Genomic DNA, 27,079 nt, shown 5'->3' on the forward strand with positions numbered 1-27,079 from the left:
CTCAGGCGTTTAAGAATGACCATCACAACATTTCTGATGCTGTGTCACAAGATCATTACACTGGTTAGTCAGGTTACGCAGTCTCATAGTGCAGTTACGTGACTTTTTGGAGGAATTTATTCAGCAAATGCGTTTCCATCTCCCATTATTCGCATTAACCCTTTTTCGCAAAAATGAAAAACCACCTCAAGCGAGCGTAAAAACCTTTTTGCGAATTAAGGGTTTTTAATTAGAAATTTAGCGTTTCCATCACTCGTTTCTGATGCGAAACTTCAAAATGCGAATAAAACCAGAGTAATGGAAACCCACACTTAATCCGGTAGGAAGAATTTTTCACTCCAATGTACGAAAATATTTCTTGCAAATACGGCAACGGGTGTGTAACGTTATCTTCGTCACCACCACGGAGTTCACCAAGTTCGTCACTGTAGTCGAGATGCTCGTCATCTGCTACCAGAGTGGTAACGTTAGCAGCAGAGCCTGCAGCAGGTGCTTCCATGATGGCATCAATAATGTGACATGCCCGGACAAGCAGGACTTCTTCTTCTTCGTGCTTGGCGGTTGACATGACAACAAACAGGCATTACGTCACCAACTCAAATTTCTTCTGAAAATTCTTTAATTTGTAGTAACGAGTAACGAAGATGGTTAGGAGAAATGTATCGGAGTAAAAGTACACATTTTATTTAGGAAATGTAGTGGAGTAAAAGTGAAAGTTGTCAGAAATATAAATAACGAAGTAAAGTACAGATATGTGAGAATTCTACTTAAGTACAGTAACGAAGTATTTGTACTTCGTTACATTACAACACTGCAAACGTGCTACACACACAGCTGTGCTCAGTGTGTTGCGCATGCGCGCTATGCGCGGCTGCACGCCTGCGTGAGACGCGGATGGGAGAAAGGCATTGGAACTCTTAACATTTCCCGACATGACCTGAGATGTTCTATATGTTTGACAGGCAAAGCTGTGCGCAAACAGAAACACATACGCGCACACACACATATATTCATTTATTTAAAAAAATCCCAGAAAAAAGGGCACTTTCTCCCGAGGAAGAAAAAGGGCCTGGGCTCAAGCCCCCAAAGCCCCCAACCCCCCCCCCCTCTGAACGTGCCTGGTTGAATACAGGGCCTTGAAGTAAAAAAGCTCTATAGGGGCACAGTATCAATAGCAGTTTTTTTTACAATCCCATTTACTGACATCTAGCGTCACAAAAATTACACACTTTCAGCTTTAAGTAGCTTGTAGCTTGGCAAGAAGGATTTTCAGAGCAGCTTCCCCAACTCTTCATTTCTCTGGATAACTGTGACTTGTGTTTTGCTCATGTACTGCTTTACTTGGTCAACAACATAATGCAGGACAAAAAATGCACACCTCACATCATCACAGCACAATTATACGTGTTAGACACCGACCTGAAGCGCAGTCATCTCCCGTGTATCCTTCCTGACAGGAACAGAAGCCATCCTTGCACACCCCTCTCTGGCTGCAGTTGTTGGCACAGAAGATGAGAGAACAGTCCTCCCCCAGAAAACCCGGACGACACTGGCAGCTTCCGTTCACGCAGGTTCCCTGATCGGAGCAGTCGTTCAGGCACCTGCCTTGCGAGCAGTCCTCGCCGGCATAGGCTTCTTCACAAACACACTCGCCGTCGATGCACAACCCCCTGTCGGAGCAGTCGCTCGGACATCTGGGTTCTGAACAGTTCTCACCGCCGAAGTTACGGTCACACACGCACTCGCCTTCGATGCAAATGCCCTGGCCGGAGCAGTCGTCTGGACAGCGGGGTTCTGAGCAGTTCTTGCCCGTCCAGCCTTCTTCACACACACATCCACAGATCTCCATGCTGAAGGTGCCGTGACCCCCACATTGAGGGACATAATCCAAGCGACCTAAGAGTGAAGAGATATTTTTGACTCTTCAAAATTTTAACACATTTATAAATATTATAGCTGCTAAGTATATGCAGAATAAAAGCTCTCACTTACGAGACTATATTTGCCTCATTTAACAATATAAAAAACAGATGCATTCATGTGAAAATACTTTAACTGAATCAATTCACTGAAATACAGAAGTGGCGAAAAGTTATGTTCGAAGGCCATATTTGTAGAATATAGGCTTTTAATGACCCCTCAGGTTAAATTAAACCATCAAAATATAAGGTATAGCCTATGAGGTATTTGACAAAGTTAACTGGAAAAAACTGAAGGCTACAGCAAATCAGGGAATATGCATTTTAGTTTAATATGCATTGAAATACAGCATGCACAGAAAAAATATACGTGCCACATTTTATCCGTAATATCATATTTTGATTATTTTGTTCATATTTTTAATTACCGCAGTCATTCTCTTGGGCCTTGACACAACAAACTTCGTGCATGTGTTCTGTAATGAAATGAAAATTCTGTCATCATTTGCTCACCCTCATGTCATTTCATACCTGCATAAATTAGTAGTTAAATTTGTTCTGATGAACACAGAGAAAGATATTTGGAAGAATGTTAGCAATTTTCAATTTTGTGACATCACTGACTGCCATAGTAAGAAAAATTAAATGGTTTTCAAAGGTGCCCCAGAACAGTTTGCATTCCTAAATACTTCAAAATATCTCACTTTGTGTTCAACAGAACAACAAAATATACAATATTTTTTTCCTATTATGGTAGTTGAAGATGTCACAGAACTGAACATTGCTAACATTTTTACAAATATCTTTCTTTGTGTTTAACAGAACAAAGAAATTTATATAGGTTTGAAACAACCTGAGGGTGAGTAAATGATGACAGAATTTTTATTTTTGGGAGAACTATCCCTTTAAGTTCTTCTTAAAGCTGAGCCTCAATTTACACTCCAAGCACACTACATGCATACAGTACAAAAACATCAAATGTCTGAATAAACGGTCATCAACTGTGGACATCACGTTTGCCCACTTCTGTAAATTCTCAATGTGAATAATTATGAAAGGTAACTATAAAATAAATGTATAGTTAAACATTAAATTCAAACACAGTATAAATAATGCACATTAATAGCTCTGTCAGAATACACTACCGCTCAAACGTTTAGGATCACTTGCACTACTCTTTCTTTGTTAACATTTTTTCCACATTTTAGAAAAAAGTAAACTTATCGAAACCATGGAATATCACCATTGTAATTGCGGGAATTATGTTGTGACTAAAAGCATTCAAAATAAATGAATAAAAGCTTTCCTGTGGCTCGGTGGTTAGAGCACGGCGTTAGCGATGCCAAGGTCATGGGTTCTAGCCCAGGGATTGCACATACTTAAAAAAACTAATGTATAGTATAATGCAATGTAAGTCGCTTAAAGCATCTGCCAAAATGTAAATGAAATCTGTTATATCTGTCTAGTCTTCGAAGTAGTTACCTTTTGACTAGAATTAGCAAAACCGTCCATTTGGCCTTTTTATAAGGTATTAATCTGGGAAGCTTTTTAAAAAAAGCCCTAAAGGAATTTCCTTCTTTTATGATCTATTAATGGTTCTTTTATTCATTTTTTTTTGCTCCAAGTCATCCATTTAAAACAAATATAAAAAAATTCTAACGAAAGTGATATGTTGGCACAATTATATTTTTGTCTACAAAAGTAGTTGAAACATACAGCTTCAGATTAAAAGATTTTTAAGAAGCATTTTTGTCAAGTGATTCTAAGCACATTTTACTTGATGTACATTTTTGACTTTCCTTTGGAGTGTTTTCACATTCAGTGTCTTCAATTAAAAAAAAAAAAACGCTAAACTTTACTACATTCTGTGCAGAAGCAGAACATAATGTAATGATGCAATGTTTGATGGAATAAAAACAACCTTCCCATTCTAGATATCTGGGGCATTTTTTGTCACATTCTGTCATCCTTTACTCACTCTCAAGTTGTTACAAACCTGTATTTTCATTCTAAATTAAACAATACAAATACAAACCAGTTATTTAGGAGTTGTCACTGCTTCATAAGATCATTTAAAATTGTTAGTAAATTGTTAATAAACTATTTCAATGTATACATTATATTATCAGTGTTGGGTTACTTAGTTACTAGTTACTAAGTAATTAGTTACTGTAATTGAATTACTTTCGCCTTGAAAATGTAAAGTAAGGGATTACTCATTTTTCTTTAATTTAATGACAGTTACTTCTGATGTAATTAAACTAATACTGTGTAATATATTCAATAGTGGAAATGACATCCAAACTATGTCTAACTTTAAAATGTATGCTTTAATGTAGGCTATCCTTCTCACATTTGTATACTTTGGTCAGTTAATAAGAATTGATGTAGTTCTTTTTATCTGAGTATTTATTTGAATGAATTAAATAAGATGTTTCATGTCTATCCTTGAATCAATTCTAATCTAGGTTGATATAGGATATTGAAAGTAATTAACTAATTCAATACTTTTTGGAGAGAGTATTGAATATGTAATTAGTAACTAATTAATTGCCTTTTTAGAGTAACTTACCCAACACTGTATATTATGTGGTAATATAGCAATAGTTTCTCAGTGTCTTAATAAATGAATGAATTTATTAACACACAGTCCCACTGCAATTCATGACACAAAACAGAGTGATACACTCCTGTAATCCAGTGCTGGCACTGGTAAACTGGTATATATAATATGACTCATTTAGTTAGTTATAAAACATGTAGAACCTGTCAGTTTGAAATGTAGAATTTATTTTAAACTATTTTAATTTATTCACTAAGATTTTATATGTAATTTTGGCACCTTTTTTGTGACTTACACTGGACTTTCACTCAGCCATGAAACTGAAAAAAGAAAACTTTCTTGCTATACCAAAGTATTTTGCTTATTTTCTTAATTTTCTTGCTTTTTGTTAGTTTTCTTACTAATTTTGTTGATTTATATTTATTTTGTTGCCTATTTTTATTTATCTTTACAGTAACACTGCAGTATAGGGAAATATTCTCACTATTAACTAGTTGTTTATTAGCATGCCTATTATTAGCATATTGGCTGTTTATTAGTACTTATCAAGCACATATTCTGCATGACCATATTCTGCATCCATAATCCTACCCAATAACTAAACCTAAATACCTAAACCTTGTAAAAGCTGCACGAAGCCTAAATAGTCCTCCCTTTAGATGAGCTCACAAAAATAGTAAACTGACAACTAGTACTAAATGTTTTATAACTACATGAGTAATTAAGTAATAAAGCATTATTTAACACACATTCATCAACACGCTGAATAACGATGACTATCTTACTACATCATAAGATGAATAATTGTTTAATTAATTATTAATAATAATAAAATAGTAAATATTAATAATTAATTAAAAAAAATAATAATTAATTAATAAGTTATTAAGCACTTTCTTAACGATAAAGCACTGACAACTCCTAAATAACTGGTTTGTATTTGTATTGTTTAAATTAGAAATGATAAACTGATCATTAATGAAGTAATAAAATGCACTTCATGGATATACTTATGAATCAAAAATATAAAGCATTTATACCTGTATTTATAAACTGCTCACTGATGTCTGTTAATGCAGGGAAAATTATTTATAAATGATGAATTAATTGTTAACTAATGCTTAACTAATGTTTAATAGCATGCAGTTATTATAAAGCGTTACCAAATTTGTTTGTTCTGTTGAACACAAAAGAAGATATTTAGAAGAATGTAGGCAACCAATCAGATCTCATACCCCCTTTACTGCCACAGTAGAAAAAATAAATCCCATGGGAGTCAATGGAGCAGTCTGTTTGGTTACTGACATTCTTCCAAATATTTTCCTTTGTGTTTAGCTGAACAAAGAAATGTGTGCAGGTTTGGAACAATCTGAGGGTGAGTAAATGATGACAGAATTTTCCTTTTTGGGTGAACTATTCTTTTAACCATTAAAAAGAGAACAACTTATTTCGTCATCATCGACTAAAAATATATGAGGCAATATCTTGCAATCTTATTAGCTCAACTGGTTTGATTCAGCAAACAAACGACCAAGAACATTACACCTGAACTTTAGGCTTTACAAGGGCTGTGAGACCTTTCAAGAAGCAGTGCTGTAATTAATCTAGTTCACAATCTAACCTCATTTGTTTAGCTTAATATGACTTTCCTTTACTACTGCAGTGTTGCAGCTGTTTTTAGCAGCCCTGGAGGGGCTCCACTCCACTGCCACGGTCTGCAGGTGTGAATCCACTCGAGTGCACCTTTGAGACGTTAAACAAGCACAACACTGCCACCATCACGCTTATCTTGTCCCTACGGGTCACTGCACAATATCTTCTACTTCACTTAGCACTGCCTCCTTATTGTAACAGACAGAGGGACCGGGATGCAACCCGTAAGCACTTGTTTTGTCTACACAGTACAATATGAGCCAAAAGCTATGGAGACGTGTTGGATCAAGCCACATCAAATTAAACTGATAGAAGATGTTAAATGTGTTAAAATATGTTCAAGATCGTATTTATATGTGTAAACTAATAAACTCACCCATGACAGAGCTCTCACCACAGCAGCTGGAACTACACTGCACCCGAAGCAGCGACAACTCCCTCTCCAGCATCTCTATACGGTTGGCCAGCTGTTGAAATACGGTGGTCGCGGGACAACCGCAGGCCTGCTTCGGGATATTGATGCGGTGAGTAAAAGTGACCTGGCTTTCCGAGTCCACTGTGTCCTCTGTGTACTCCGTTGGCATTTTGTCACTCCCGCCGGTACCTTTGCTTTCTGGGCTGGCTATTGGATCAAGGTCTACGGAGCATAGTGACTCTAGAGGTACGTTAATGTTGTACACGTGATTGAAGATCATGGACTGGGTCTGGTTGCTAGGGAGACTCCCGTCATCTGGAGCCTGTCGCCTCACTCTCGTGGTCCTCACTAGTTTGCTGGCGGGGTTAGGAACGGCTTGAACCCCAAAGAACAGAAGAGCCAGGCTCACTATTAAGCCTTGTAACGCCATCGCGCACCCCCACATCACGGTTGAGGCACTAGCGCGAGATCATCAACTCCTCAAGTACTGCAGACCTCCGATCAGCACTGTAGGCAAGAAAAGACAAATTGTAGTTTATCAGAGAACAGGATGGTGAAAGGTCATAATAACATAGATCTGCTATTTTGTATCGGAATGATTTTCTCATTTGAAGGTTTTGATTTGAGTAATTTCATTAACGGTCTTCAAGAAGTGTCGATACAGTTCATTGATTCAGTAGAGAGCTAGTCTGAATTCTCCTGCTCTTTAAATCTTCCTTAATCCTTTATCAGCGGGAGAAGCCAGGACCAGACTGAACTGTAAAATGACTTATACCTTAAAAATTAAGGGACCAATCCAGCTCCCTTAAGTCTCAAACGTGATAAATGATATCATGTTCATTGAAGTGGAGAAAGTGCTATAATGACGCTCATTTTCAGAGATAAAATTGAAACTAATAATACGTGATTATTGAAAAAAAAAGTTTGATGCATTATAGCAGATTTAGAACGTGTTTTTTAGCTTTAGCATCTTTAGTGTCGTCTTTTCTTCTGTACTGTTAATATTTTCTGCAACTCAATGTTAAATTTGTATGTTTTATAGCATAACTATGGAAACCTCTTCTCTATTGTCATGTTTTGACAGATGCTGCGTCCCACTTCGCCTACTTATATTATGCCCTTAAAGTATGTACTGCTTTTGTTATGGAAAAGTATATACATTTTAGGGCGTAGAAAAACTGTTTGCACGCACTGGGACATATGCTGCCTTCACATGCTCTTGGAATTATTGGAAATATGAGTTTCCAGAACGCCCTCTGATTTTCATACTTTGATCAACATGGCGGATCGGAGAAGGACTTCTGCTGTGATAGATATGGTTTATTAGTTTTCCGCAACAGCTTCATTAAATTGATTAAATACATTAATTAGTACATATTTACATATGAATAACCATTTGAAGCATACTGCATGTTTTATAAAATTTCCGAGAGCATGTGAAGGCAGCAATACTAACACGAATCGGAAGTGGCCGTTGTTGCCTAGATGACACTGTGATCCTTACTGGCACGATCATCAAAATACAGCTCTTCCTTGCATTTACTGTAAGTATTTAATCAATCATTATTTCGTATGAATGTTTCCTGTGTACTTACATTTATTAATTTAGCAAAGCATCTTTTTTTAAATTTTATTAATGCAGTGTGGCATCACTAAACTCTGCCCTGTGAGCTGCGGGTAATATCAGCCGTTAAGTGTCCATGGATTCACGCTTCGAATTTTCACCGGAAACAGTAGACCCTCCGGGTCCTTTGAGAATACTCAGCATACTATAATTTGGGACATACTCATTCTATTTTCGAATAATATTTAGGACAGATAGTATGCGAATCGGGACGCAGCTAGAAACTATCGTGGAATGCTAGCTAAGTAAAAACACTTAGGTAAGGACATAGACTGTATAAAATATGGACGTAGTGTCCGTGACATCACCCGTAGGTTTGTGAAGAGTAAAAATGAAGCCTAAAGTAGGCAGATTGCCATCTTGGCATCGCGCGTCACTCCCGGATAATCGTAAATGGGCAAAGAGGCGGGACGTGGATGAAGCTGAGGCGCCCGGTTGGCTGAAACCACTTGTCACTCAAGTGGCCACGCAACAATTTCGCAGAATTTTAAGGCTTAATATAAGTTAAACAGGTAAGTTATTAAAAAAATCCCCCACCTCACAGTTGTCATGAAGGGTAAGATTACCTATATAGACCAAAATATTTTTTGTACCAGGCTGTAAACATGTTTTTTGTGCTGTAAAGTTGGCCATTTAACATGGGGCTCAATGAGATTCTGCTCTGTTTTGGAGCCCGCCTCTAGCGGCCAGTCGATGAATTGCAGTTTTAGTGACTTCCGTGTTGGTTTCACGAGAGAGATCGGAAGATTGCCCCTTGGGTAAGCGTGACGGTTTGTTGCAATGATCTTATAAAATCCCTTACCTTAAGGATATTTCTCCTCAGGAAAACCCTCACTTAAAATCTGGAGTCAAATTCTCTCAAAAATTCAAATAATTAAAAAAATGGCAGCAAACGTGGTCATCATGACAAATGCAGAAGTAAGTGGTGTCACAAACCAGATCGCTCCTATTATCATCAACGGAGCTGTTTAAACTGCAAGTATACAGCTTGACTGTCACACTTGTTTTTCCTCACGGCACATCTACTCAGACACTTCATTATCCACATACTGTACACTATGACTTAAAATAATTTTACTGTACAACTAGCATATGTGTAAATTTGAAGAGTGTTAGGATTTATTATTGCTCACTAAAGTACTGTTGCTACCAACTGGGATATTTACAATGTCCATGAAATGCACATTGCTTACTGCACTTCATAGTCTTACTGTATGTCATACTGGTTTATTGGAAAACCATAGAAGAGACTGAGAACCTCTTAGAACTTCATTTGCATTGAATAGCACTGGTGTAACTAAGTCAACTTGTATTATAATTGCATTGATTTAAATGATACTATATCAAACGCATTTTAAAGTTGCCTGCCAAACGAAATAGTAAATATAATTTTATATAACAATTCATCCATCCATATTGTGGCATCAAATCATCCAAATCTATTTCTATATTAAAACCTATTTCAAAGAATAATGTAATTAAATTAACAAATAACTTTGCTATGCGGAGGGTTATGCAGTCATATATTCCGGTCACAGTGTGTTTGTTGGGGCCGGTGGGTTTGCTCTCAGTTTAATTGTGGCACTGAACCCTGGAGCAGGTGGCTCATTAATTCCACCTCCATCTTGCCTCTTACATGAATGAATGGCAAACTTCACTACTCATTCCAACACAAGTGCTCTGACATTGCACAACCAATTTAACCTCACAAAAAATGCAATAGGCAGACGAAAAATAAGGAATCCAAATTTGCCCAAAATAACACAGCCCACTTCACAAATATTAGCCACAACAGAACACATTTGAATTCAACATCGTTCTTGAAATCACCAAGCTTTCAACACTCCAACAATGGCTTCCGCAAAGTCTTTCCCCTTTCTTCTTTTGTATTCAACACTGAAGATTTGAGAAATTTTCTTTCCTATGGTCTATTGTTTTCTCTAATAGAAAAGATTACAGACCACAGAGAGAACACAGAACTGGAGACGCTGCATGGATTGCTGTATTTTTACACAAGCTGTCTTCAAAAGCGAAGTCAGAGCAGGTCATTCAGACGACTCTGTCTTTTTCTTGTTATAATGGGCTGGTGGAAAGTTTTCTTTGACTGGAGCTCACGGCAATGCAAAGCAGCCTACAGTGGGTGACAAGAACAGAATCCCATCAGACAGCATGATGGAAAGACTCAATTAGGAAAGCTCTCAATTAGATATGACAGAGAGGACCACAGAGCCCAGAGACTGCGCATTTTCCCAACATCCTAATTTACAGCCCGACAGCATGTTTATATTACATGGATTTCTCTTTTCTGTCACAGAATGGCTGTCCATGTATTAGAAACACAGTCTCACAGCAGGTGCTGTATATATTACCAACATTAATTATTTAATGTAAAAGTGTATCAATGTGGTAAAATGTATGACTTTTCAGTGAAAATGAAAGAAATGTGAAAACAATGGGCTGCAAATACTGTATATGTACAATGCAAATATGGTACTACAAATGATACGTGATGACATATCTCTATAATAGAAGAAAAACGTGATGTGAAATGTGATGTTTTTATAACCAGGAAAAGAACAATTGGATCATAATTGCCTAATTTCATGTTTGATGAGCTGATGTAACATCCTGTATTACAATCATTGTTTTTTGGTTCGAGATGTCTCTCATAAAGGCTGTTGTTGCTGATGATAATCACAGACATATTTAAGAACTGTGGTAAGCTATTCAGATAATTGTAGGCACTAAACAGAATGCTGTTTTTAAAGGAGTGATAAGAAAATTGAAAAAGTTTTTAAAAGACATCGAAATGAGGGATAATATCCACTCAAGGAGATTCACCTTCATTCATAGAGATGACATTCTCTTGTTCTTCAAAATAAAACCTAGCTATTGAGATGATGACAACATAATTTCAACATTTCAAAACTCTTTCTGCCTCTCCATCTATGGCCACGTCAGAAAACTAGCTATTAGTTAAGACTCAGTGTTCCAAAAGTAAATTATTTCTCTAACCAATTTTTTCAGTACACTCAGAAAAAAACACGAATAAATAATGGAGTTATGTATGCTAGTAGAGTGGTGCAGGCATGAGGTATTTTTTTAAGCATTTGTTAGCATGAGTTAGCATTTTAGCCCTTCTGGTTCCATTTCCCCAAAGTAGGTTTTCTGAATGGTTTCTTTTAAATGCCTGAAACAAGATATGTGGTCATCAAAAACGTTGCATGTTTTATTCCACGACATAAAAAACACCAGTAATAACTCTTTTAAAAACTTCTTAAAACAGCAGTTGCTAACAAGTTGCTAAAGGCGACTACAAACATTGTCGGGAACATAAATGTCATCACATAAAAATCTCACCAATAATTCAACATTGGCCCAAATCTCCAAAAAACATTGATAGAGATCAATATACGGTGCTTTCCTGCAGCTCAGAGGTTAGAGCATGGTGCTAGCAACGCCACGATCATGGGTTCGAACCGAGGGATTGCATGTACTCAGAAACAAATGTTTAGTTTAATGAATGTACTGTAAGTCGATTTGGATAAAAGCATCTGCCGAATGTGTAAATGTAAATGTAAAGTTACCTATTAGGAAACACATTTTTAAAATGTGTTTGAAAGAGTTTTTGCCGTTTTCTAGCATGAGTTAACATTTTAGCACTCCAGGTTCCATTGCCCCAAAGTATGTTTTCTGAAAGAATTTTTGGGGTCATCAAAAACGTTACATGTTTTATTCTACGACATAAAACACACCAGTAATAACTCCCTTGTTGTTCTTTAAAACTTTTACACGTCTTAAAAACAGCAGTTGCAGTTTAGCTAACAAGTTGCTAAATGCAACTACATTGTCGGGAACGTTAAATGCCATCACACGCATACAAATCTCACAAGTAATTCAACATGGCCATAAATCTAAAAAAAAAAACATGGATAGAGATCAATAAACGGTAAAGTTACCTATTAGGAAACGTTTTTAATAACATTTGAAAGAGTTGTGGGAGGCTTGGTGGTGGTGACGTTGTTATCGAGTGACCGTAATGTAGTCTGTTTATAGCCTCATGTTAGCTTTTTACTTCTGGAGATTGTACACTGTAAAAAATGATTTTTTGAGTTTGTAAATAAAGCTAGCATTACTCGAGTATGTTTTACAAGCAAGTTGTATTTTGTCTTTCTACTTTAAAATGTCGCGTTTAATTCAATGTGTTACTTGAGGTTCCTTTGTAATTATTTGTGCTCTAATACATAAGTAAATTTAAATGAAAATGCCAAGTAATATTTACTTGGTGTTTTGACATTAAATTAAGCGATGTATAAAACTGATGAACACAAGTAAATTATACTCCACACAGCCATATAATAGCTGCGCGTGCCCACTTCGGACATTACAACTGGCGCGAAGAGCCTGAGGAAAGCTTGCGCATCGAAACATTTTTTTCAGTGCCTGAGGGGATTAAACTATGATAAGTCATTAAATGTTTTCTTTTTAATTCATGTAGTAACGTTTGCAGCATAGTGCAGCGTTAATAAACTTTATTTTCGCTGGTTTGTTTGAGTTCTTGTTATTGAGTCTCGGTATTGCTAACATTTCTGGACAACGTTGGCAAACGCGGTTGTTTTTTATAATGCACATGGATAATAGAATTAACGTGATGCTAAATTAAGCTATTAATATGTTGACAGTGTTCAGTTTGCTAAACGTAGTGTCAAGTCTCGTATGTCTAACATTAAGTAACTTAGACAAATAACTTAACCATGTAATGCATATTCATAAAGTTAAATCAAGTTTATGCTCCGTATATAACCAATATGATATTGATAAACTTGCAGTAGCCTGCTGTATGTGAGTGTTAACTTACCCTTAGCTAACTCTGCCTTAGCTAGCTCTGAACTGGCGTTGTTGTTACAGATAGAATGGTGGATCTTGAACTAATTTGTTCTAACGTTTAAAAATTGGTATAACGTTAGCCTATGTTCAATGCATTAAGGTCAATAAGTTCATTTGAATTATTAATGACAAATAATCTAATTGTGGCATTAACATCCATGTTCATCTGTTCCACAGGTATTGGACTCACCATTCTCACCAATAAAACATTTTAACTGATGCCAGAGGAAATGTGAAGGTGGTTTAATGGATCTGAATTGATTTATTTGATTACCTTTTTTATTTGTTTCTCTGTTTTTTAAATAAGCTGTTAAATATTTGAATTCAAACACTGAATAAAAGTATTTTTGTGAAATACCTCTCAGCGTTTTTGGTCTTCAGATACATTTTACTTAACACATATTAATACCTCATATATGATTTCAAGTAATATTTACAAAAAACAAACAAGTAAAGACTACTGAGGAAAAGATAACTAGGACTCTTGTTAAGAAATATTAAGTATATTTAGAAGCATTACTTAAATAAAATTTACAAACAAAGGATGAGTAAAATTTACTTGACCCCGTACTTGGGAATTTCTAGTAAAAACTACTTATACATGGGTTTAGCATTTACTTGGACAGTTCTGATCAATTTACTAACATTTCCTGAGTGGAAATCCTTGCCTAGCTTTTTTCAAGTAAACTTCACTCCAAAATTTTTTCAGTGTATTTAGGCTTTAAAATTGATAAAAGTGGTGATTATTTGTAAAGATTATCTTGATAGACAAAACATACATGTATCACAAACCTTTGCTAACCACAGAGCTTAATTTTTGCGATCTTCTAAAAGTCTGTGGGAATAATCTATAGGCTTTCGGTCGAGGGAACCAGTGCGCCGCTAACTTCCGGGTTGGCCTAAATACGTTGTCTATGCGGCACACTATTTCCAACCTTCACGAATCATGCTTCAATCTATCGAATCTCAAGATGAGCTCGTTTTCCCCTTCAGACACGCTATCCATTCTTCTGAGAACACAAACACATGGCTGATTGAAATGTCAGGACTGAGAACATGAATGACTGTATTTCTCCATGTCACATCATTACGGCTCTACCAGATGTTCAGGTGACGCGACTCATCTTCGAGTCTGCGGCGCAGCACATTTGCAATCATCAGGCAGGAACCTGATGAATGTCCTTGTCTTCAAGGACTGCTGTGATTCGCTAATGTTACGCAGCAACAATTCTTCTACGATTCAGTAAGTGTTTGCTGTGTGTTCAAGTCATGATTTGATCAGAGAGAAAAGCAGGAGGTTTAGAGTAAAAAACACGAACAGTGGAGTTTGCGATAAAGACGTGTAGCCCGCATGATGTTAGGGCATCAGGAGGTCAACAAAAGCATTAACTTCTTGCAAAGATAACAGATGGGAATGTTTGTTGGCTTCATGTCGCATTTGTAAATGCCTTGTTGTTAATGGAAAGATAGCAAGTACCAATAAAAAAACTGCAGTGCTAACGTGCTGTAAGCTGTCTCTAACTGGCCTTAAGTTAAAGCCATGACGGATGAAACTGCCTTGCTGAAAACAATACAACTTATAATAGTTTTCATTACAAAGAGAGGAAACTCTTATTGCTCAGAGGTTCAAAGTTCATAGCCTCTGATTTTTCCATTAAAATCAATGAAATTCCCACTGAAAGTGTTCTTTTGTGTTTTTCCCCCTCAGTTTTTTTATGTTCTTATGTTTTTTTTTATTCTTATGTCTGTACATTTCACCACTATAGTATTTTATCTTAACCACTGTGCATCCTCATTCACTAGAAATGTATTCTGGTTATTTCTACCATGCTGTCCCTTTTTATGTCCCCATCACAAATGTTTATATTTGTACATTTGACAGATGCTTTTATCCAAATTGACGCACAGTGTGTACGTAATGTCATTGCCTGAAACCATTTGTAGAATGGAAAGCATATTAGGTGACAATTTTTAAAGAGTAAGTATTACAATGTCCTTGAAAAAAATGTGTGTAATGTTGCTGTGTGTGAATGTAAGCAGTCTGCCAAGTTGTAAAGCCGAAAGTGAACGAAAAACAAAGTTATTGACTCGGAAAAAAGGAGTCGTCTCTGAATCACGCGAACGAGTCATCTGTCGAACGAATCATTTGGGAGCCATTCAAGAAGAAAGGTAAGAGTAACTGCCTATTATTAGAAAACGAAAGTGTTTTTACGCCTTGTATGCACATAAACTTGTTGTTGGACACTCCATAAACCAAAGTAGGACCTTAAAAATCACAAAATATTTACTCTTTTTTAATAAATGGATGTCCCCAGATGCTAAAAATTGTCAGTTTATTGAGAAATATTACAGGGTAAACGTGATCATATCTCTGACATATCTATAACCCTTTTATAAAAATACTAAACTAAATTAAGAGATAAACAAAGTTCAAAAGGTAAGGAAAGGACTGATTCATTCACCTGTGAAAAGTGTGATAATGATACCAACTACTTGACATAAATAACTTCTCTGCTAATGATCTGGTTGCCATGCCCTTTTCCATCCTACTTTTGTGGGTCTGAAAGGCATAAATGAGAATCTGATTTCAAACCATATTTGCATCAAATGTAGATACAAATGTGGTGTGAATGTGATTCAAATCGGATTCATGCTGTCTGTCCGAACTAGTCTAAACAGATGTTTTCAGCTCGCTGATGTGTGTCTGGAGTAGGTTAAACTTGTCCAGCCTAAGTGGAGTCCTTCCTTTATTTCAAGTTTGTCTGATCTAGTATCACTATATGTCACGGCTGAGAGAACATAAGGAGCAGTTCCCTTAAGAGACAGCTAGGGCTCATCCATCTCTTTATCCAGCTCTGGAGATTCCCTTCCCTCTCTCTCTCGCTAACGCTCCTGCATTGCATCTTATGGCTAGCTCTCATTGCACTCACAAGATTGGCATAAAGAGATGTCTGTGTTGTCTATTTATAGAGCTGACTACAAACTCAGACTTCAAACACCGAGTTTTACCCTCAGGCAGACACAGACGTGCAGGAGGATGCTGGGAGGAGGGGGGGTTCCGCAACCCCTATTTACGCAGGTTAATGTGCAAACACCTCAACGTGAAGACTGCCGCGGATGCTGGCCTCGACCCGGGCCGCTCGCACCCTTCTCCTGCGACAGAGCTCAGCCTCGCAACATTACCATTCTATTCTCATTACTCCTACAGTGGCTGCCAAATTGCCTTTTCTTTCAGGATCATTGGACACTGTTCATTTCCAGCACCTGCGACCCAGCAGGTTTTAAAGGCTCATTCTCACTCTCTCTCCCAGAGTTCCCAAGGCAACTGAGACTTAAGCATGTAGGGACACAAGGAACCGTGTTCTAGGTACGTCTCTCCTACGGTATTTATTTGCACGGGAAACTGAATTCTGTTGCCATTAAACACAATATATGCCATAGATTGGATTGAAAAGATGTAGTGAAAGTGACACTGAGGAGGAAATTTACATAATGTAATAAACCCCAACATAATTCTATATGTGTTGTACATTTAGTACAATATACACTGTTGCTAGTTGATCAATTCAATAAATCCATAATGTTTGCCTTTCTATTGCCATGTGAAACAAAGTTTCAGGTAATTCTCTGTACTTATCTTTACAAGGGTTGAAATCGTAACCAAAAGGTCGAATTATAAATCATTATTGTAAGCTTACTGTAAAAAGTTCTTATTGTTATTTTTTTGTTGGTTCAACTTTAAAAAAAGTTACCTTGTTAACTTAAAATTTGGAGTTATTTCAACTTAAAAATTTGATTCAAACTTAAGGACTAATATTTTCAAGTTTAATTAACCAAACGTTTTAATTTTAAGTTAAACCAACAATTTTGCCTCTTCCTGCACTGCCAAGAAATGGTATTTCTTTATTTTCTGTATTCGTTTTAAATAAATAAATAATAAAAATAAAAAATGATTTTTGTTTTTTACCAAAAAAAGATTGCAGCCTTTAATAAACTTTCTTAAAACACTATTTATCCTTTCACTAGTTTATACTGAGGCTAAAATTGCCCACGGTCAAAGAAAGCTCAGCAGCTGGGATGATTAGCTACAACTCCCAACTTTGTAAAACCACAAACGTTTCAAAAGTATACAAACAAATATGTGTATTACATCTATTTTGCTAGCTTCACAAGGTTTTTTTCTAAAATAGGTTTCGTTAATTAGGGTTTGTTGTACGTTCACAAACATTTCAATTTCACAAAGGATCACAGCATAAGGCTGTGTTCCAGCATACAGGTAGATATGCCAAAAACGATAATTGCCGTGTTTTATCGATTAGTTTCTTTTGTTTCTGGCAGTTGAAAATGTTTTGTTATTTGTTTATTTTCCCTGCTGTCCACTTGTGTGCTGTCCCATTTCGTGCATGACTGAATGTAAGATAAAAAAAATAATGCGTTTTATTTAACTTTATGCTTGAGTATTTACTTCAATAGAATGAACAAAATGGGACAATGGTGAGCTTAGACGTGGCTTGGGTTTATAGAGGGCTGATGCATATTGGAAACCTATTCAAAATTTGAAAATAAAAGAACAAAAGGGTGTTTTAACCACTCTCATGAAGGACGTGGAGGTACAAATGTGTGCAGTTGGACACACATTACATTTTTTAGGTAAAAGGAGAAACAGAAGGCTTCATTTAGATTCAAGTAGCCCTCTCTGCACAAAAATGTCAATCCACTCCTTCAATCCTCTTAAGTCTTTGAATAATTGCTCATAAACTGCTGAAATATTCTCAGCATGCAGTGTTGCTCTTTTACTTTTCAACTGCCACCCAGGGTTGGGCAAAATTCCACATGTAAGAATCGCCTCTTTCAATTTAGGAGATGGTATCTGGATTGTACAGTATTGGCCACACATGAGCGCAAAATGATCTCTGGGGACTGCAAACGTTTTATGAGGGAAAGGAAAATATTCTTGGGGAAACGCAAAAGTTTTGCAAAGCAACGCAATGTTCTTGGGGAGAGCAAAAGATAAAAAATAGTTTCGCTCCCTTAGCCTAGCTATTTTTTCCACCACCTGTATGTCCATTTCAATACGAGAGGATCCGTTTGACGCTGCACGACACGTTTTACGCTGCACGACATCTCTCTCTGTACATGTCTTCATTGAACACTGTGTGGCGCGCTTGAGCATGCATGGATAGGATATATTTCAGATAAAAATGACATTTTAATTTGGACAAATAACGGTCAATAGTGTATTGTTTTAAGTAGTCTAGTTCATTATTTTAGACTTTATGAGGTGTCCCTTAAGGCTGATGAGGGGTCCGGGACCGCCCCAGCCCCCCCTCAATTCGAACCCTGAAGACAATAACTGTAATTAAAACAAGTGTCACTCCATCGGGACTTGTTGACATCTTTTGTGCATTTTCTTATAACTTTAAACTGTATATTTAACACACCTGAGCATTGGTTAACTAACTAAGTAGATATGAATGGCAAACAAGCATCTTTCAAATTAACATAAATTAGTTTGCATCATACTGTGCTGAAAACAAGAGAATATATTTTGTCACGTAAAAGTTTGCGTAGACGATATGTAACGCACTATTCTTTGAAAAACTTTAAAACAATATGTGATCCAGGCTAAAGTCTAATCTAATTGTGAGATAACAAGCATCAAAGTTTGATTTCAACCATGAATTTCACTATAATTTTAATTTTCGTGAGTATTAAAGATATCAAGGTCATAATTATTTAACAGCTTACTAACTAAAACAATATTATTTTATATTAAAAAGTGTTTTATCTTTGTACAGAATGTCTTTGTTATTCCAAATATGAAATCTCCTAGGGGAATTGTGTTCAAATAATGCCAGAATCCATGTCATAATTTAGCAAGTTTAACTGGTATTTAATCAATTGAACAATTGCATTTCAACAAAAATTCAAGATCGCCCATTTGCTTAAATAAATAGTTGGGAAATTAATTCCATACACTATCTTTATTTTTTAAGAGAACAGCGATAGAATATGCCCATTGGCATTTCCTGGAACTACGTGTGTAATTCGTTCTTCTTCTGCGTCCCATATTTGAGTTTCTCCGCGAAATGGGTGTGGCTACGTTTAACCGTAATTCATTGAGAAACTGAGCATAAGAATTGCATGACATTTTGTCCCAGCCCTATTTTGTACCTAAAGTTAGGTCAGAGTGGATCTTATGTTGATTTTCCGGAGTCACGGCACAACGGAAAAAAAACGTCGCGACAAAACAAACATATTACGACTACCAATCGAACACAAAATTAAAATTCTGCATACTTTTCATTGGTGTCAGTCTTTGAATTAGAGCATCACTGAAACACTGAGCACAATGAAGTCCTGCTATGCCTGTAGTAATCGCCCTGAGAGAGTTTGGCAAGATACGACTGAATAAATCTTTCAAATCTTTGCTGATATATTAGACGCACCTACTACACTACCTCTCTAGTTTATGGGGATATCATTGGCTGTGCTCTCCCAGCTAACACAATGTTTCTTCTCCCTATATGTCATTGAATCAAATAATTTATCAGGCGGCTGCATTTGACAGGAAGCGTAATACTCTCTACTTTTAAGTGCAACCCCTTCTGAGAGAGCCATTCTCTAAGTCATCCCTCTCTAAAGGATATTTACCTTTCATCTTCCCCTCTTACAGCCCTCTGTTCCCTTTACTCACCAAACAGACAGTTATTGTCTGGGCTTTCAGAAAACCCAGAGGAAAGTCAGTGTAGTCAGACGGCCGCTGATGAGGCCACGAGAGCGGACAACAAAACACAAACTCATTTCAAACAATGTCAGAAGGCGAATTTAGTAACTTACAGATCTAGATGAACATGAGCATTTGAGCTATTTGTTATTTAGATTGTCCTAACCTTCGGAAAATTGACAGAAGGCACTCTTACATTCAAATGAAAAACATTTCTCAAGAGTAAGGAGCGCTGCTTAGTGATGTTTGTATTATTCAAGTTCAATTTTCATCTGTCTTCAGGCAAGATTTTTGCTTCTTTTTCTGCTTTTTATTAAAGATTTATCACAATTTGGCATGCATTTACATCTTTGCTACATGGTAAAATGTGATGATGTGAAAATAAAATAGAGAAAATAGTGTCACATTAGAAGTAAACATTGACTGCACCAATGATACAGAAAGTTCAAGTTTTTTTTACAGTATTTCAACAATTTTACAGCAAAATTATGGAATTTTACTGATTTATTTTCCAGATATTAAAATACAGTAATATAATGTTAAATTACAGAAATCGACTGCAAATTTACAAGTTGGGTGTACATTAACATGAAAAACATGTCATTTTATTTTATGGTATTTTTCTAGAGCTATTTTTCCCAGCTGCTGGAATATTACCGTTTTTTTAACAGGGACAAAGACATTTATAGCGGTTTCAGCGGCAACCACATACAACAACGGCCCAAACTTAACTTCGGGTAGACCTCTGCAAAGAATCAATAACTATTGAGTAGTTTTAACTTAATTTAATACAGTGAATATACAATAAAATATTAAAATAAATTAATATTAACATAAATTCAATATAAAATAAATTGTTATATTATAACCAAACACAGACTGGAAATCAACTTCGGGCCGGCGTGTGCGTCCGTTGTAACCATCCATATATGCGTAAGACAGTGATGTAATGTATACAATGATGTTTAAATGCACTAATCCAAATGTATCTGCCAAATGCATAAACAAACATTTACAATTGAGTGCATGGACCTCCTAACAAGTCTCTCAAAATCCAATGGCTAGCCGGTACTCAAAAGACGGATATCCAGTGTCAACTACATGACCTCTGTCTTCAGCACTGTCAAACAAACTTACGTCTATGCATTCTCCCACACAAAGAAGAGGTTTGTATGTAACATAGGTCGTGTAAGCTGCCAAAAGAAATGAGGGTATAGATATAACATCAACCACGAGGAAACAGACAGGACCGGCCCGCACGCTGCACCTGATGCAAACAGATCTCGATTCACTGATGGATCACGGGGTGAAATTGGACATGCATTTCGGATTGTATGACTCCCTCACATCCATTATTGAGCAGCTCAGGTTGAGATTGATCAGGGATCTCGCCGCTGTCTTTCTCAGGTCACTGAATTTCGATCCGAACCCGAAGCGCACCTGATGAGATGACTTCAGACCGACGCATGTCTGAATTACATTACAAAGCCATCGGCTTTCCACTGCCAGTTCTCACTTTCTCAGCCATCAATATGACAACCTATGGATTCTTTTCAGCTCTCGCATGTCACATATAATCTTTCAGAGAGGAGAGATAAACAAACGTTGCTCGTGGAAGTCGTCGCAGGGGCGCGCCCTCAGATTTGAGTCAAGCCTTTAGCTTCGTATACACTCCAGATAGTTTAACATTAAAAGTAATCACTATACAGTGGGAGTTCTCAGTGTCACCCTAAATAGTGCCGTTATCCACAGACGTCTGTGAACTGCTATCTCTGCTAATGGCTCATTAATGTGAGAGTCGTGGGCCTGTCAAAGACACGGAATGGAACTGAGCTGAAGGACGCTAATCCACATTGATTAGAGTCCTCAGATCAAAGGCTTCCAGTTCTGTCACTTCACCGCCGTTCTCCCTCCACGCACTCCGAGCACAATTAGAGCTCCTCTCAGCGTTTCATTAAGATGTTAAAAATACCAAGTCGCCTCCGCCTCTAGGGACCCAGGTCACGGAGACACATACCTAAATCCTCATTTACTATTGTGAGAAACAAACCGTGGCATCTCCCCGAACATTTCAATCAGCTGGCGAGCCTCAGCCGTGCCTGCGACTCACAAAAGCGAATGCTGAGCTGTCGCTGGCTGCTGGACTCTAATGCGCATGCAATGCGTGATAACACGCTCGTCTTCCAGCGGGGAAGAAAATAGTACATTTAATTGGCAACAGAAAGCCTGTTTTTTCAGCACATAGGTTCTGTACGAAAAGAGTGAACTTGCGTAATTATATGCTTTAGGCAATTATATGCTTTAGTGGAAATATACATTTTGTATTGAGTAAGTATGCTAAAAAAAACCCTCTATGTACAGGATCAAATGGTCCAGTGTAGGAAATTTAGTGGCATCTAAATTTGTAGTGATGAGGTTGTTGAATTGCAACCGACGACTCACTCCACCCCTCCCTTTCGAAGCACTACAGTGGCTCACACAGAACTAAGATGTCGTCACATTTTGCTTCTTTGCCGAATAAGATAACGTATTTACAAAACGCGCTCTCTGTAGAGCAGTATGTCCATTTAGGGCTACTGTAGAAACAACATGGAGAATTCCATGCAAGGGGACCCGCGGTGTATGTAGATAGATATAGCTCATTCTAAGGTGATAAAAACATAACGCTACATTATGTAAATTCTTTATACACCTCTGAAGACATAGTTATGTATGTTATATTTCTGTCAATAGATCCTCCAAAAAATGACACATTGGACATTTAAAAGGATTATTTCATACTAAAATAACCAAATGTGAAAGTGTTTGGTATATAGCAGGTACTGCGCGATTTTGTTATGGACATGAAGGATAGCATGCAGAATTTTATGTTGAGGTGTGCAGTTACTTTATTTGTACAAGAACTGATTCCGTAAACTGCCTCTTCACTACACATGTCAAACTATGGCTGATAGACCGGACGTCATTCATTTCCTATGAGGAGTTGCACAGATGTAAAATTTTAACTTCGGATGTGTTAAAAAAATTGTACTTGAGCAACTAGACCACATATGTGACCCTGGACAACAAAACCAGTCTTATGGGTCAATTTTTAGAAATTGAGATTTTTACATAATCTGAAAGCTGAATAAATAAACTTTCTATAGATATATGAGTTGTTAGAATAGGACAATATCTGGCTGAGATACAACCGTTTAAAACTCTGGAATCTGAGAGCGCAAAAAAATCAAAATATTGAGAAAATTGCCTTTGAAGTTGTTAATCAGGGGCACTGTGGCAGACCATCCACTCACAAAAATAAAGTTTTTATAAATTTAAGGTAGGAATAGCCAAGTAATTTATACATTCCTATTTTTAATATTGTCTCCATATGTTTCCTCCTAAACTATTGGCAGTTTTTGGAATATACTGTATGTATAGCTGATTATTGTTTGCAGTCATTTATAAATTTTACCATGGCAAACATTCAAAGAATAAAAGCTCTTATGCTGCTTACCATGTTAGTGTGTCTGAATGTCGTTTGCGATGAAAAGGTGGCATCAGACTAACAATAAATGGCCCGGGCCATGTTTGGGAACCAAAATATTAGAGATTCTTTAATATGTTAGAGAAGGCACCCTAGAAACCACCATGAATGACCGAGCAAAGTTACAGTAGCGCACCTCACTGAAATGCACCAAAAACACTTTGGCAACCACAATACCCTTGCGTTAGAGCTAAAGATACAAAGATATCCGGAAGAATGTTTGTAAGCAAACCGTTCTGGGCCACGTTTGACTTCCACAGTAGGAAAAGAACTGCTGTGGCAGTCGGTGGCCCAGAACTGTTTGATATTCCACATTCTTCAAAATATCTGCTTTTGTGTTTAACAGAATAAAAGAAATTAACACAGCTTGAGGGTGAGTAAACGATGACAGAATTTTCATTTTAGAGTGAACTATCCCTTTAAAGCAGTGGTTCTCAAACTTTTTCGTTGTGAGGCCCCCTTTGTGTTAAGTGCATCGCTTTGCGGCCCCCCATATAAAGACGTATAATCGTAAACTTAGAATTTTAATTAAACCAAAAACATTCAGTTATACAATGCTGGAACCTCAATTCTTTTGGTTGGTGGTGTCATTTTTCTGATGTTTGATTGCATAAAATCTATGATAAATTTCTATATTACATAAAATGCCACAAAATCTGTGGCCCCCCTGGATCCATCTTGGGGTCCCCCAGGGGGCCACGGCCCCCAGTTTGAGAACCACTGCTTTAAAGCATGTGTTGATATGTGAATAAAACCTCAAAGACAGCTTCTTTTTTTCTGTCACTTTTATAAACAGCAATGAATGCATATCATATTTCTTTCTATATACAACGCAAGTATGCGATATTGATATATTTGTGAAAATGTATCTGCTAGCTCAGCTGTTATCACAGACACGGTGTTGTCTTACCTTAAGTGCCAGTGTTGATGTCCAACCACACAAATGGAGAACCAGCACCTGTAAAAGAAAGAATCGGTGAGGAAGCCATACAGATGCACACATGCACAATCATACGCAATTACATGTGCAAATAAAACACATTTCACATCTCTATTGTTCCTTTGTATCACAGGGTGTTTTCTCATCACACTGTGGCCCTAATCTGCACATTTCCTCCTTAGGGAGAGATGCTGTTCACCTTGAGCCAAGATAAAGCCAATTTCTCTCCGGCTTCTGTTGTTAGTTGTGAGCTTGTACAAATGTGAAAAATAAATGGATTTAATTTTCCTTCAGACTGTAGCAGGATGTCATTACAGGCACGGCTTCGGGGTGGACCGGCGCTGTTGTTGAGGGATGTAAATTAAGCGTGTGCTTCCTATTACACCATTGTGCCGATATGCATATGCGTATTGATCGGAGCTTTTGAATGAGCAGACCGCTAAGAGAACAAGCTCCCCCCAAGGATGCAGCCTATGGATTTAGTTATATTTGAAAATCCAGTAAACCAAGCGATGCTCAGGACAATGTAATTGAAAAACGAAGTAACGAAAAAACACTTCTGTGGAAAACAGCATGTAAATAAATACAAGAAAATAACACAGTAACTTTGTCCTTTTCCTCAGAGAGAGGCAAATCTACAAAGACATTTTGGGAAGAGCAAGTAAGCAAACTTTTCAAATGTAAATGATTTCTCAGAGGGAGAAAAATGCGAGAGGCAGGCCGAACAAAAATAGTGCTGCGCAGGCACAAAAAATGGATCTTGCAAATGAATACATGAATAAAAAAGACCAGGTATGAAAACAAATACACTCTGTCCATTCCACGGTGTGCCAAACAATCTGGGTACCTGCGATGTTCCCGCTCACACAGACTTCGGCGCTCATTTGGACTCGCATAATGGGCTCACCTTTCATCGCAAGTCGCAACATGTGAAGGGCTACAATCAACATCTCGACCGGTTCGCTTGTTGAGGCTTTTCAATTCCCCTTTTCACGAAGGTTTCACGAAGGACCGGTGTGAAACTTTCGCTACCGCTGTTTACCGCCCTCGCTTCCTTCCAAAATGTTCTAACAAAGAGCAGTGAAACATTTTGACCAAGACAGAGGTCGACCGTCGAGAAAATTCCTCTGGTTTTCCAATGATTTATGAGCCTCACTGTGCGCCACAACCCAAACGTGATGGAAGTCCGGTGCGTTCGGTGCAGTATGTCAGTCAGCGAAGCATCAGAGAGAGGGATCACTGTGGGCTCAGCATGGCACAAGTTCTCTGTGAATCACGGCCGACTCGATGTAATTTGTTATCTTTCAGAGATCCTATTTCCGATGTGTTGATGCAGCAGATAGATTCCAATACCATAACCATTTATCACCTGTCACTGGGAACTGCTTTCACACTTTTTTATCTTTGGTTATAAACAAGATTTTGGAGAAAAGGAACATAAACTCTGACAAAATGTGAAATACAAACAATAAAACCCTTTTGTGTAGTTTTAATGGTTTCTCATTATGATAAACTGATTAAATTATGATAAATTTGTGACTAATTCGTATGAATCCGTATTCATACTGTACGTTTTGGAATGATTTGCTTTCGCGCCAGTGATGTTAGGTTTAGGGGTGGGGCTTAACTTTTTTTAATAAGCATATGTTTTTGTACAATAATCATATGATTCACATCGTACAATTCATACAAATTAGCCACCTCGTAAAATACCTACGATTTCCTTTGAGATCAGGTCATAAACATTTCAGATATCATATATGTGTACAGTATGTGTACTAAAGTATATTATGTAATGGTAGCAACCCTGTGTTCATGCACAATAAACAAAAATAAAACTACCTGTTATTTTTATCTGTTATAAGTGTAACAAAAATATCTACGGTATGTATCAGGCAAACAAGCTTCATGAAGAAACTCCTTTTTTAGTTACACGCTCACAGACAAATACAGCAGAACGCAGGTTAGGAACAACGAGTAATGGGAGAATATTTGTTTTTGCTTGCCTGCTGTTCATCTTCTCATATACCAATGTGGTTAAATATAATTGTATACACTATATTCTTATTTTATGCTCGTATTATAAGTGAGAGATCATTTGCATATTAAGATTCATTTGCACATTTTGCATATTAAGATTAATTGCTTGTCTTGGAATTAAAAGTGGAAATGCAGTTTTCTCAATGAGTTAACAGTGAGGGTTGAAGTCTCAACGCATCGCTGCTCATTGATTTATGATTCACTTTTCAATTTAAATGTTAGATTTTATGAATCATTTTGTAACATGACAGCCCTGTTGAATAATGTTCCATCATCCCCTTATTTGTAAATTACACCTCAGTGAATTGTGGCCTTGCCTTTTACCTTTAAAACTGTTTGGATAGCAAACTTACTTTGATGGGTCAGTATTTCTAATGGTTTGAAAGATTAATGGAAGTGCCTCTGTGCCTCCATATCGATAATTAAACAATAATAAAGTTATGATAACAAAACAGAATTACCAGAGTAGCAGATTTATCAGGTTAAAAAATCGCTTTCATTACTTTTGAGTATTTGATTTATCTATTGCCTTTAATACAGGTCAAAAATGCTGAAATCAGCGCTTTTTTATTAAAACCACGGCCACACCTCACGGTTTTGATATAAAACCTGTCACATTTTAATTGATATTAGTTCCATGTTTTGACACTTGTGATAATAAATTTTATTCACAATTTACAGACAGTGAATAAGAAATATATTTACTGGGTAAGACAGTAAGTAATACTCTCTCTCTCTCTCTCTCTCTCTCTCTCTCTCTCACTCTCTCTCTCTCTCTCCTTCCC

At 37.1% G+C, this 27,079-nt stretch overlaps 1 protein-coding gene across 2 annotated transcripts in view; it reads right to left on the reverse strand.

The window, feature by feature from the left end:
• tnr (tenascin R (restrictin, janusin)) overlaps window positions 1–27,079 on the reverse strand; it is a 155,362-nt gene that overhangs the window by 63,645 nt on the left and 64,638 nt on the right. For both annotated transcript variants that reach the window (XM_057333098.1, XM_057333099.1), the window contains exons 3-5: window positions 24,225–24,272; window positions 6,512–7,057; window positions 1,420–1,896 (exon numbers count right to left, since the gene is read on the reverse strand). In XM_057333098.1, the coding sequence (XP_057189081.1) occupies window positions 1,420–1,896; window positions 6,512–6,995 (961 nt within the window). In that variant the 5' untranslated portion in view covers window positions 6,996–7,057; window positions 24,225–24,272. The remainder of the gene's footprint in view (window positions 1–1,419; window positions 1,897–6,511; window positions 7,058–24,224; window positions 24,273–27,079) is intronic.

This window comes from Triplophysa rosa, linkage group LG5 (genome assembly GCF_024868665.1).
Source record: "Triplophysa rosa linkage group LG5, Trosa_1v2, whole genome shotgun sequence".
NCBI lineage: Eukaryota > Metazoa > Chordata > Actinopteri > Cypriniformes > Nemacheilidae > Triplophysa > Triplophysa rosa.